Source organism: Mauremys reevesii, linkage group 19 (assembly GCF_016161935.1).
Source record: "Mauremys reevesii isolate NIE-2019 linkage group 19, ASM1616193v1, whole genome shotgun sequence".
Lineage (NCBI taxonomy): Eukaryota > Metazoa > Chordata > Testudines > Geoemydidae > Mauremys > Mauremys reevesii.
The window spans coordinates 24,247,547-24,261,501 of record NC_052641.1 but is presented as its reverse complement, the minus strand read 5'-3'; the positions used below and the strand labels follow the sequence as shown (position 1 = coordinate 24,261,501).

General features: G+C 41.5%; 1 protein-coding gene across 4 annotated transcripts in view; it reads right to left on the bottom strand.

Annotated features, from left to right (window-relative positions):
* GAPVD1 (GTPase activating protein and VPS9 domains 1) overlaps window positions 1–13,955 on the bottom strand; it is a 65,681-nt gene that overhangs the window by 31,746 nt on the left and 19,980 nt on the right. For all 4 annotated transcript variants that reach the window (XM_039506518.1, XM_039506517.1, XM_039506521.1 and 1 more), the window contains 3 exons: window positions 11,211–11,426; window positions 7,790–8,633; window positions 738–824 (listed from right to left, as the gene is read on the bottom strand). In XM_039506518.1, coding sequence (XP_039362452.1) covers window positions 738–824; window positions 7,790–8,633; window positions 11,211–11,395 — 1,116 coding nt within the window. In that variant the 5' untranslated portion in view covers window positions 11,396–11,426. The remainder of the gene's footprint in view (window positions 1–737; window positions 825–7,789; window positions 8,634–11,210; window positions 11,427–13,955) is intronic.

Sequence of the window (13,955 nt, the reverse complement as noted above, 5' to 3'; positions counted from 1 at the left end):
AGTGAAACAAAATTATAGGGGACAGGGATAGGCAAGTAAGGGAACTGTCAATTTAAAAGTCACATCTGACTGAATGTTTACCTAGTTTCATTAGAAGCAGAAAGAGAGATTGAAAGAAAAGAGCAAAAAAGTTGGTTAGTTTGCTTTCTGCATTTGACAGCACATTGTGTATAGTTAGTTTCACTGTTTCCTCCGTAGAGTCAGTTCCCCTATTGTGCGTGCATCCTTCATACAGTAAGAAAGAGTAAACAATTTACTAAAAAGGGCAGGGGGGTGGGGAGGAAGAGAGGAAATGAGGCAAAAAACTGACAGGAAGATCCATGGGCAGGTGTGCAAATTTTTTTTTTTTTTAAATTGAATACATGGTGTCCCCTTAAGTAAAAGTAGTTTATGCTAAATTCAGCAGAGAACATTATTTTAAAAAAATCACTTCGTATCTGTTTTAGAAAGTGTCATATTTTGACGTTTTGTTAATGTTGTCATTTAAGCAACAAGGTAGTGTGTGCCTAGTAGTCAGGAAGCATGACTCCAAGTTCTATTCCCAGCTCTGACCCTACTGTATGTGACCATGCAGATGTCACTTAACCTGTACCTCAGTTTACCTACCCATAAATTAGATGTGCTGCTCACCTACCTCATAAGAGGACTGTGAAGCTTATTTGTTTGTGAACTGCTTTGAGATTCTCAGAAAGGTAAAGTGTCAAATATGTACATATGTACTGTTTTGTGACACTTACTTTGTCAAATTTGCCAAGGTTGCTCTTCATGTGCGGATCTCCCTCTTCAGAACCTGTCATTGCCAACTGCTGCAAAAGTCTCCCGACCTACAATGGAAAAAGAACACTTTGGGCAAATATTTCAGAAACCATTACAGAACAACAAGATAGACTGTAATACAGGAATCAAATGAGAAGTTCTTCTCTTTTAAACTACTATTTTAACGTACATATAAACTTTCCCAGAGTTACTTTTGGGGCTAAAATTTCTCACCATTGTTCTTAGACCCGAAGTAAAATGTTCTATGTGGAAATATACTCAGTCCTGCCATGAGTGCAGGGGACTAGACTAGATAACCTCTCAAGGTCCCTTTCAGTCTTATGATTGTATGAAAGTTTCACTAAAAGCTATCCGAGTTATCTAAACAGGAAGAGTATTTTCTCTTATTAAGAAAGCTGTGTACTTTTTTCCACTCCCAACTCAAAGGCTGCTTTGCTTTCCCTCTTTCATTCAATGAACAATGTATAATAGTACCTTATTTTAAATTATTTCATTATTTGTAAAATAAATCCTACCCATTTGTTTGAATATTGCATGCAAAGCCGTTATTTTCCATATTTTTTAAGCCTATGCTGGAGTATTAGGCTCTGATTCTTCACAGCAAATATGGAAGGGATGAGGATTGAACCTAGAGGTCTTAGACCTGAAGATTTTTAAAGGCCATGTAAATTTTGCTAGACAAGCATGGAAAAAACACAAACCTCTGACTCAGTTTGTACACTGCTTAACATCTTTATCCTGAAAAAGAACCCTCCTTAACCTGTCACCAAGAGGTTTATAAAACTGCGAGTCCTATAACAATATACAAAAAATGATATGGCAAGTGTATAAGTGATCCCTTGTTTTACAGCAGCATCTAAAGAACCCAATCAGGATTAAGGCCCCCTCCTGCTATGCACTGTGCAGACATAATAAAACACTCTCTCTGCTCTACAAAACTTACTGAAATGAATTTCATCAGTCAGTATACCAGTTACACGTACATACACTGATGCCATGTTTTGCCCCATGTACATGGAACATGCGGTAGTTTTTTAGTCAAATGGGTGCTGTTTAATACCACTAATGAATATTAAGTTCCCAAAACATTTGCACAAAGACAATACATTCTGTCACCTGAAGGCATATTCTAAAGTGTTAATACAGCGGGTAGTTGCCCAATAGGCAACATGGTGTAAATCTATTCAAAGGACAAAAGAGACAGACATTTAGCAAAAGCGCTAAATGACTTTGTTTCAGTTTTCACCAAAAAGTTTAGTAGCAATTGGACACCTAATGTAGTGAATGCCAGTGAAGATTAGGTAGGATCAGAGGCTAAAATTAGGGAAAGAACAAGTTAAAAAATGACTTGGAAAAGTTAGATGTCTTCAGGTCACCAGGGCCTAATGAAATACATCTTAGAATACTCAAGGAGCTGACTGAAGGGATATCTGAGCCATTAGTGATTATCTTTGAAAAGTCATGGAAGGTGGGAGAGATTCCAGAGGACTGGAAAAAGGCAAATATAGTGCCAAGCTAAAAAGAGGGAATAAAGACAACCTGGGGAACTACAGAGCAGTCAGCTTAACTTCAGTACCCAGAAAGATAATTAAGCAAATAATCAAGCAATCAATTTGCAGACACCTAGAAGGTGATAAGTAACAGTCAGCATGGATTTGTCAAGAACAAATCTCAAACTAACCTAATAGCTTTCTTTGAGAGGGTAACAAGCCTTGTGGATGGGGGGGAAGCAGGTGATGTGGTATATCTTGACTTTAAGTAAGGCTTCTGATACTGTCTCGCATGACCTTCTCATAAACAAAGTAGGGAAACACAACCTAGATGGAGCTACTGTAACGTGGGCGCATAACTGGTTGGAAAACCATTCCCAGAGGGTAGTCATCAGGGGTTCACAGTCAAGCTGGAAGGGCATATCAAGTGGGATCCCACAGGGATCAGTTCTGGGTCTAGTTCTGTTCAATATCTTCAATCGATGATTTAGATAATGGCATAGAGAGAGTACACTTATAAAGTTTGCAGACAATACCAAGCTGGGAGGGGTTGCAAGTGCTTTGGAGGACAGGATTAAAATTCAAGAGGTTCTGGACAAATTGGAGAAACTGTCTGAAGTATATCAAATGAAGTTCAATAAGGACAAATGCAAAGTACTCCCCTTAGAAGGAACTATCAGTTGCATACAACAAAATGGGAAATGACTGCCTAAGAAAGAGTACTGTGGAAAAGGATCTGGGGGTCACAGTGGATCAGAAGCAAAATGAGTCAACAGTTTTGAGTGCCGCAAAAAAAAAAAAAAAAGCGGGGGGCACACAAATAATATTCCAGAACGTATTAGCAGGAGTGTTGTAAGCAAGATGTGAGAAGTCATTCTTCCACTCCACTCTGTGCTGTTACAGCTTCAACTGGAGTATTGTGTCCAGTTCTGGGTGCCACATTTTGGGAAAGATGTGGACAAACTAGAGAGTCCAGAGAAGAACAACAAAAAAAGCTTAAAGGTCTAGAAAACATGACCTGTGAGGAGAGACTGAATAGGACAAGAAGCATTGGTCTTAAAATGCAGAAAGGGCTATTTAGGTTAGACATTAGGAAAACTTCCTAGCTGTCAGGGTGGTTAAGCACTGGAATAAATTGCCTAGGTATGTTGTGGAATCTCCATCACTGGAGATTTTTAAGAGCACGTTAGACAAACACCTGTCAGGGATGGTCTAGCTAAGACTTAGTCCTGCCTGGAATACAGGTCCCTTCCAGTCCTAGAGTTGTATGAAATTCTATTATTTCAGTTAGTGCAGATTAGCAAAAAAAAATACAAATATGCTAGCAAATGTGGAAGGATATTAAAATGTACAAGCGCTGCTAGACCAGTCTTACAAATATTTGTACTTTACAGCTCTCACCCTTATAAAAGCAGGTGTATTGCCTTTTAATGGAGAGTTTAGATGGTTGCTATATATTTCTCAACTTCAACAGTGGCAATCAAAAACACCAATAAATGTCTTTTAAAACTCAGCATTTTAAAACAAATGGGTATTCAAGCTTTAAATTTGCCTCTTCAGGAATCATAATAGCAGAAATATTTTACATCAGTTTTCATCATCTTATCCCTAGTAAAACCAGTAAAAATACTTTAACAATAGCCCCAATAAATGCTTAGAAGATCTCAGATATGAGGAGAGGTTGCAAAGGACTGTAGAGGATTTTTTAAACTAAGGTTTGGAGGAAAGCTGTCAGGTGTGGAGCTGAACATAGTTCAGGCAGAAAAATCCCTTAGGAATGAATTTATTAAAGTGGGATCTCTATGCCCTAGTAAAGACAACAGGAAAGAATTTGGTAAAGTATAGACAGGCGCTAGTAAGGAACAGTGAAATGCAAAGGAGCCCCATTTAAATACAAAATGTACTAGTGTTTATATACAACTGCTAGATATCTAAATACGAAGATGGGTGACCCACAATGCCTGGCATTAAATGAGGATATTGATACAATAGGCATCACAAAAACTTAGTGGAAGGAGGATAACTAATGAGACATGGTAATACCCGGATTCAAAATATACAGAAATGACAGTAGGTCATACCGATGGGGCAAGAAAGCACAGAGTCAAAGTAAAAATCTTAAATGAACAACACTGCCCCATAGAATCTCTCTGGATAGAAATTCCATGACTGAACACTAAGTGTATCGCTGTAGGAATATACTACCAACCACCTGATCAGGGTGGTGGTGATGACTGTGAAATGCTCAGGGAGAGGCTACAAAGCGGCTATAACGGCAGAAAACGCAATAAAAATGGGAGATTTCAATTATTCTCATATTGACATGGTACATGTCACTTCAGGAAGGAATGGAGAGAAAAATGTCTAGACACCAAGGAGTAGCTTGTCCTGGCACCTAGAAGGGGAGAGGCAAGTCTTGATTTAGTCGTAAGTGGAGAATAGGATATAGACAGCAGTTAAACATAGCTGAACTGCTCAATAGTAGAGACCATAATGTAATTACATTTAACATCCCTGTAGAGGAAAAAATGCCAAAGAAACCCACCACAGTCAAATTTAATTTAAAAAAGGGGAACTGTACAATAATGAGGAAGTTAGTTAAACAGAAATTAAAAAGGAACAGTCACAAGGGTGAAACACCGGCAAACTACAGGGAGACTATTTAAAAACCACCATAATAGGAGGCTCAAACAAAATGTATACCCCGAATTTGAAAAACAAAGAACAGTAATAACAAAAAAATGCCACCATAGCTAAATAGCGAAGTAAAAAGAAATAAGAGGCAAAAAAGGTATCCTTTAAAAATTGGAAGTCAAATCCTAGTGAGGAAAATAGAAAGGAGCATAGACTCTGGCAAGTCAATTATAAAGCAGGCCACAAAAGAATATGAAGAGTAACTAACTCAAGACACAAAAACGGACAACAACAAAAGTTAACTACATCAGGAGTAGGAAGCCTGCCAAAACAATCAGTAGGGCCACTGTATGATTGAAGTGCTAAAAGAGCACTCCAGGAAGACAAGGCTGTTGCAGCAAAGCTAATGAATTCTTTGCATTGTCTTAACTGCAGAGGATATGGGGGAGATCCCCACACACAAGCCATTCTTTTCAGGTAATACATCTGAGGAACGGTCCCAGATTCACGTGTCAATAGAGGAGGCTGGAACAAACAGATGAATACTATCTGGTCCTGGTGACTTATTACTATTAATTTTATCAAAGAGTTCTGAAGGAAGTCCAATATGACATTGCAGAACTACTAACTGCGGTACATAACCCATTGCTTAAAATCAGCCTCTGTACCAGATGACTGGAGGGTAGCTAATGTAATATCAATTTTTAAAAAAGCTCCAGAGGCAATCCTGGCAATTACATGCCAATAAGCCTACCTTCAGTACCAGGCAAAATGCTTGAAATTATATTAAAAAACAGAATTATCAGACACATGCAGGGCTTTGGAGCTGTGTTCCGGCTCCGCTCCAGCTCCAGGCAAAAAACTGCAGCTCCACTGCTCCGGAGCCGCTTCAGGCTCCGCTCCAAAGCCCTGGACACATGGATGCTTTTATAAAGGGAAATCATGCCTCACCATTCTATTAGAACTCTCAGAGGGGGTCAACAAGCATGTGGACAAGGGGGATCCAGTTGATAAGCATACTTGGACTTCGAGAAAGCCTTTGATAATATCCCTCACCAAAAGCTCTTAAACTAAGTAGTTATGGGATAAGAGGGAATGGTTCTCTCATGGGTCAGTAAGTCATTAAAAGACAGCAAAGGGTAGGAAAAAAATGGTCAGCTTTCACAACAGTGCGAAGTAAATAGTGGGGTCCCCCAGGGGTCTGTACTGGGACCTATGCTGTGGAAAAGGGGGTGAATCGTGGCATTGCAAAATCTGAAGATGATATAAAATTACTCAAGATAGTTAAGTCCAAAGCCAATTGTGAAGAGTTACAAAGGGATCTCACAAAACTGGGTGCCTGGGCAACAAAATAGCAGATGAAACTTGATGTTGCTAAGTGAAATGTAATGCACACAAGAAAAAATAATCCCAACTATACATTAAAATGATGGGGTCTAAATTAGCTGTTACCACTTAAAGATCTTGGAGTCATCATGGATAGTTCTCTGAAAACATCCACTCAGTGTGCAGCGCCAGTAACAAAAAAACCCCACACAACTAGGAAATATAAGATAGAAAATAGATCCTATAAATCCATGGTACGCCCACACCTTGAATACCAGGTGCAGTTCTAGTCGTCCCATCTCAAAAAACAAACTAGAATTGTGAAAAGTACTGAGCAGGGCAACCAAAATGACTGGGGTAGCCAACATCTTCCATATATGAGGAGAGATTGTTCAATTTAGGAAAGAAACAACCAAGAGGGAATATGATAGAGGTCTATAAAATTATGAAAGGCACGGAGAAAGTGAACAGGGAAGTGTTTTATTTACACCTTCACGGAACACAAGAATTAGGGGTCATGTAATGAAATTAATAGGCGGCAGGTTTAAACAAACAAAAGGAAGTATTTCTTTACACAACACGCAGTCAACATATGGAACTCATTGCCATGGGATGCTCTGAAGGCTAAAAGTACAATAACTCCCCACTTAACGTAATTATGTTCCTGAAAAATGCTTCTTTAAGCAAAACGATGTTAAGCAAATCCAGTTTCCCCATAATTAATGTAAATTGGGGGGGGCAGGGGTGTTCCAGGGAAATGTTGCTTTGTTGAGGTGGTGAAATCAGAGGGTGGGATATTTCCCAGGGAATGCCTTATTACTAAATGATGAACTAGCACTCAGCTGAGCCCTCAAGAGTTAACATATTGTTGTTAATGTAGCCTCTCACACTCTACAATGCAGCAGGACTGGAGGGAGGAGAAATGACACTGCAGAGAGAGAGAGAGAGAGAGATGCATTGCCCCTTTAAGTATGCTGACCCCACTCTAAGTACTTTACCTTTTTAAGTAGATCAGCAAGTTGAGACAGCAGCTGCTGCCAGCAAGCTCCCTCAGTCCTGAGCCCTGTCATGTCCTCCCCTGCTCTGTGGAGATGGGGGGCAGGAGCGGGCGGATACCTTGACATTAGCACCCCCCCCCCCCCCCCCCCCCCCCCCCCCCGCACAGCAAGCAGGAGGCTCCTGGGAGCAGCTCCAAGGCAGAGGGCAGGAGCAGCACACGGCAGTGGGGGGAGGGACAGCTGAACTGCCCAGCAATTGATAGCCTGCTGGGTGGCTTAAAAAAAGAATGAGATAAATTAATAGTCACTCAATGGCTATTAGCCAAGATGGTCAGGGACACAACTCTATGCTTCTGGTGTCCCTAAACCTCCAACTGCTAGAAGCTGGGACTGGATGACAGGATACATCATTCAAAATTGCCCTGTTCATTCCCTCTGAAGCTTCCGTCATTGGACACTGTTGGAAGACAAAATACTGGGCTAGATGGACCATTGGTCTGACCCAGCACGGCCATTCTTATCTGGTCTCATTTGTTTAGAGTAACATAAAAAAGGAAGTGGTACCTGCATCAGATTAAATCTTGCCACCTCGTTTATTGGGGCATCAGAAATTATTCCATACTGTTCTGGGTTGACAACTGCAGGACAAATGAAACATGCAAGCAGAAGATCCGTGCACATTGCTCGCACCTCCCCAACCTCCAGCCAGTCTACACAGGAGAGTGTTTTGTACATTTGTGATAAAATCCATCTCAAGCTATGCGGAAAGCAGTATGTGTTCTGCTTGAGATAACCAATGAATTTGTTCACCAAAGCCACTAACTTAGCCTCATTGGAATCCACCATTTCTTGGACTTTTTGTTTGAACCTTTCTGTGCCTTTCTCCCCAAAGAGTTTTTCCTGTTGTGCGGGAGAGAACCTCTCAATCAATTTGTTTGCATCTGTTTCTAGGTGGTCTTCATCTTCCACCAGCAGCTGCATGATTGGCTCATGCAATGTTGCAGTGAGGAAGAGTTTTGCAGAAAAGAGTCCTTCAGAAAAAAGTTTGAATAAAATGCTGAATGCACACGTGCCTCTCCTCAAAAGCCGTCTGGGATTGTCGCTTTCCTTCAGTTCAAATTCTATCAAGTAACGCAAAACTTGAAGGAGGTAGCTCTCATCTTCCTGCATGATGCAATTGCCATAGATGGAGGTAAAGACTGTGTAAATAACACTTTGTGTGTTGTCCTGGTTGAGTTTCTCTCCAGCAACCAGAGAGGAAGCAATAAGCCTAGGGTTCTCTCTCAACCTGTTGAGGAATTCTCCATAAGCAGTCTCTTGAAATCCCAACTGCTTGTACCCATCAACAAACTGTGTATCCTCCAAGACTTTGGCATGCTGGCAGCATTCAGCAGGAGAAGCTTCAGCACTTCAGAAAAAAAACAGTGAAAAATTTCAATTATTTGTAACAGGACTGTCAAACAATTAAAAAATTAATTGCGATTAATCATACTGTTTTTAATCATACTGTTAAACCAGTGGTTCTCAAACTTTTGTATTGGTGACCCCTTTCACATAGCAAGCCTCGAGTGCACTCCCCCTTATAAATTAAAAACACTTTTAAATATATTTAACACCATTATAAATGCTGAAGGCAAAGCGGCGTTTGGGGTGGAGGCTGACAGCTTGCGACCCCCCATGTAATAACCTTGCGACCCCCTGAGGGGTCCCGACCCCCAGTTTGAGAACCCCCGTGTTAAACGATAATAGAATACCATTTATTTAAATATTTTTGGATGTTTTCTACATTTTCAAATATACTGATTTAAATTACAATACAGAATACAAGATGTACAGTGCTCACTTTGTATTATTTTTTATTACAAATATGTGTGTGTGTGTGTGTGTGTGTGTGTGTGTGTGTGTGTGTGTGTGTGTGTGTGTGTGTGTGTGTGTGTGTGTGTGTGTGTGTGTGTGTGTGTGTGTGTGTGTGTGTGTGTGTGTTGGGGGAGCGCTGTCCCTTTAAACGGAGCACTCAGAAGCTTGAATGTTTTCAGCCAGCAGCAGCTGCTGTTGGCAGCACTCAGTCCTGAGCCAGCAGCAGACAGGCTCCTTCTGATTCCCCACCTCAGCTCAGTGGTGACTGGGTATATGGGCAGGAGGAGGGGGACACCCCAACATCAGCCCCTCACCCCCACTTTGCGCAGCAGACAGGAGGCAGGCTCCTGGTCTGGAGCAGGTTGGCCAGGAGCAGCAGTGGAGCACAGGTATCCCTGTCCCAGAGACATGTAGCAGCTTCCCTCCTCCTCCCTTCCCCCCCTCCAGCACAGCACCCTGGGCAGTGGCCTCCCTCGCACCCCCCTAAGGCGGGGCTCTTCTCTCCTCCTCCCTCAGAAGGTGTTTAACCAGCTCTCCCAAACTGCCCGCAGTCTCTTCTCCCTGTCCGCCTTCTGCCCACTGGCACAGGCGGTGCCTACCTCCCCTCCACCACCACATCCCATCTCCAGAGATGCAAGATTAAGGATCATTTAAAAAAATAACACGTTAATTTGTTTTGAGTTAATTGCATGCAGTAACTGCGATTAATCGACAGCCCTAATTTTTAATAGACAAATTATGAAATCTAAAAGCAGCAGCATTCTGAATCCATTGCCAGGAGCTCTAGACCAGTTGTTTTCAAGCTTTTTTCTGGGGACCCAACTGAAGAAAACTGTTGACGCCAGCGACCCAACGGAGCTGGGGATAAGGGGCTTGGAGTGTGGGAGGGGGCTCTGGGCTGGGGCTTGGGATTCAGGGCTCTGGGGTGGGGGTGCAGGCTCTGGGGTGGGGCCAGGGATGAGGGTTTTGGGGTGCAGCAGGGGCTCCAGGTTTGGGGGGAGCTCAGGGGTGGGGCAGGGGCTCAGGGTGCAGAAGGGGGGCCGGGCTCTGGGGGGTGCAGGCTCTGGGGTGGGGCCAGAGATGAGGGACTTGGGGTACAGGAAGGGGTTCTGGGTTGGGAGGGGCACGCTCACGGCTGGGGCAGGAGATTGAGGCGCGAGGTTGGGGCACGGAGTTACCTCTGGCAGCTCCCGGTCAGCGTCACAGCCAGGGTGCAAATGCAGGCTTCCGGCCTGTCCTGGCACCACAGACCATGCTGCGCCTGAAGCAGCCAGCAGCAGGTCCAGCTCCTAGGCAGAGGTGCGCAAACGGCTCTGCGCGGCTCTTGCCCGCAGGCAGTGCCCGCCCCCCGCCCCCAGCTCCCATTGGCTGGTAACTGGCCAGTGGGAGTTTGGAGACAGTGCTTGGGGCGAGGGCAGCGCATGGAGCACCATGGCCCTCCCACCTAGAAGCCAGAACTGCGGCTGGCTGCTTCCAGGGCGCAGCGCTGTGTCGGAACAGGTAGGCACTAGCCTGCCTTAGCTGAGCAGCACCAGCGACGGGACTTTTAACGTCCCATTCAGCTGTGCTGACTAGAGCGACCCAGAGCCTTACATGCCGCGACCTAGTACTGGGTTGCGACCCAAACTTTGAAAAATGCTGCTCTAGACAATAGAGTAAAAAATACACCGCAAGAATTTTTCCTTTAAAAAAAAAAAAAGATAGCAGTTAACATCTACAATCTTTATTGTAAGTTTCGAAAAAAAAAATTGTGAACATTAGTCAATGTATGAGCTTCATTACAATAACAAATTCCAGCATTTAATAATAAAAACAATTTCTTACTATGAACTACCAATCAGAAGAGATGCAACATGTACACACACACACACACAGAGGAAGGCAAAAAAAACACAACAATAAAAAAGGTAGAGTGTTTGAACTACCAGTAGTCACATCATATTTAAGAGCAAATCTGAGACAACTCAGACTTCCTGTTTTAGAATAATTTTTTAGAATGGTTTTAGAGCCATTAAAATTTTGTCTTTAGAATCATCTGTTGTGCTCAATATACAGTATGAAAGGAATCATGGAATTCTTTTAATTCACAAGAGTTTAGGAGTTCAATTTTCCAGAAAGCATTTGTCACCTTGTTATGATAAGTCTGTCCAAGTTAATCCTTTGCTGCTTGGAAATCCACGCTGTGTGGTACAGCTTCTCAGCTGTCTTCAATACATCTGTATTTAATCTCTGAATGAGTTGCTTTTCTGAGTTTACATAGAGTCGTTCCTGCTTGAGGTGATGAGCCAGAGTGTGAATATCCAGCTTCACCATCTTTGAGGGTGAAAGGACTACACAGTACTCACTGCAAAAGGAAAAATACATGAAGAATTTCACATTATATATAGCTTCTATTTTTTAAAACTCCAACAGACAAAAAGAATTTGAATACTGAAAAGTTATCAAAAACTTCATGATAAAATTTAAGAACCAGTGACAATTGTAAGTTTATGACTTACTGTAACTATAGTATCCATCTTTGATCCTGATTTTCCTCATGGATCCCTACTTTCTTCCTGGATTGTATTTTCTAAATGGACAACCAACCTAATTCTCAGTTACTGAGGCACAATCTCCACTCATTGATATATTTTGCTTTCCACAACCAAATCTCTGTACAACTTTTCATGAGGGATGTACCCAAGTACTCGGATTCTAATATCTAACCTGTATTGTTAAATCTATTCACCTCAGTTTGGGTTATTGCTGATTATGTACTCTATGTATCATATGACTTTAAAAACAAACTTTGTATTTGTGGACAATCTAAACACTATACCCAGATGTACAGACACTCTTTTCTGAACCTATGTATTCTATAATTTTTTTAACATTAGCTTTAATACAAATTTTAAATCTAGCCCCACCTCCCAAACCCCAGGCAACATCCCTAGTTATTGGGCCATCCTTCATCACTGTAAAACACTTCAAGTTGATAATGTGATCTTCAAAATTTCTCACATGCACTTGCAGGGTTCGGTGACATCATATTGGCCAGTTCCACACACATTAAAGCTGCCCTCAGCTCTGGTAACTTAAACATTACTCTATTTTCACTAACAACAGCAAAGCTCTCCCCAAAGTGCCACACTGGGGTGAGGGAAGGTGGGGGAGGGAGAACACCCTCAGGATTACCCTTCTAATTTCTAATGGTGGAGGCCAGCATGATGACCCACAGACTCAATCATACAGGAGGTAGAGGGAGGTAGAAGGGGAAAAGGAGTCCCATTTTGACATATTATATGGTCAGGTCAGTGCTCAGTGAGCAAAGGAGTACATGTGAATAAGATTTATCAGAACACATACTAAGCTATGCTGCAGTTTAAAATAAGTATTTGGGTCTAGTAGCCCCATGACCGACAGAAATTCCTGCTTTTATGTGAAATAAAGAGGATTCTGTCTTTTAAGTTATTCAATTTGCCTTTTCTGCTAGAGACTTATAACTAGCACCACCCATACATAAACATGCACAGAATGCATTGCTATTCAATAGTAGAACTCATTCAACAATGTCTTCTCGAACATCCCAACTCACAGGAATGTACTTGCAGGCCATGATCCAGAAATTCTTTAAGTGACAAAACAAACTGAAGAAACCTCAAGCTGGAAAGGAAATCTGAACAGTCCATTACAGTACAACAGCAGCTAAGTATTTAGTGAACAACTTATTTGCTTTTTAATGGCTAAATAAACCAAAAAAGTATCATAGTATTTAAAACCTTTCATTATGTTAGAAATTTAATGAAGGTTGGTAAGAAGTGTTTGCCAAATATGTAACTATATGATGATATAATCAGATATTGCAATATTAATCAGATGCAACTTGTCTAGTTTAGGATTTAAAGGTGTGGTCTTTGCACCTGTTAGCTAACATGTCCTAACTATCCAATTTAAACGCCTAGATAGATGAGGCATACTGCCATTGACATGTGATAAAATGGTCAAGTTATTCAAAAGAAATTTCCCTTTTTCCTCTATTTATTTAAATTAAGATGTTGAGGAATCATTTGTGAAAACCATATTAACATGGGCAATATAATTTGTGTAAGCACAATTACAGAGAAGAAAACTGAGCAGCCATTAACCTCACCTGATTTCTTACAAAGAAAATTACCTTAGCTGACCACTCATTTTCCTCACCATCAAATGTAGCCCTTTTTGAGTGTTAATATGGCAGGAAGAATTATGACCAGCTCCATCACCCTGTATATGTTAGACAGAGCAGCCAAGTACTATGGTGATGGGTACTTAAATACAATAAATGGAATGCCTGTCTGTTCCCTATCAGCTCTAGCACCTTCAGTGAAGCCTGATCTCACAATGCTACTTGCCCCCACACTCAGGGAACTAGAGTATGATTTATGATTTGCAGGCATATCACTCTCCTCTTTGTACTCTTTTAAAGATCTTTCCAGCCACACCAAGCACTAAACCACAGGATCCTTTCCAAATAATATTTATTAGCTTCCCTAACTGGGCACAGAATTTTAAAAAGAAACCCTGATGGTTCAAGAGCATGAGTCACCAACAACTACTTACCCAAGTTCCCTCACCAATGGTTCGACTTGACAAGCAAAACCCTATCATCCAAAGGAAGATAAACCATAAATAGCTGTCTCATATAATGTTTATATATAGAAAGGTTTGAACAGCTAATGTCTGAACACCTCAACTTACAAAGCATTTTCTAAGCTTGCAAAGGAGACTCAGAGTATCCTTAACAAAAATCAATCGAAAGGCTGTAGTTCATGCTGAGATCATCTCTCTACTTGAAGAGTGATATTAAACCAAAAGAACAATGAGGAGTCCGGTGGCACCTTAAAGACTAAGATTT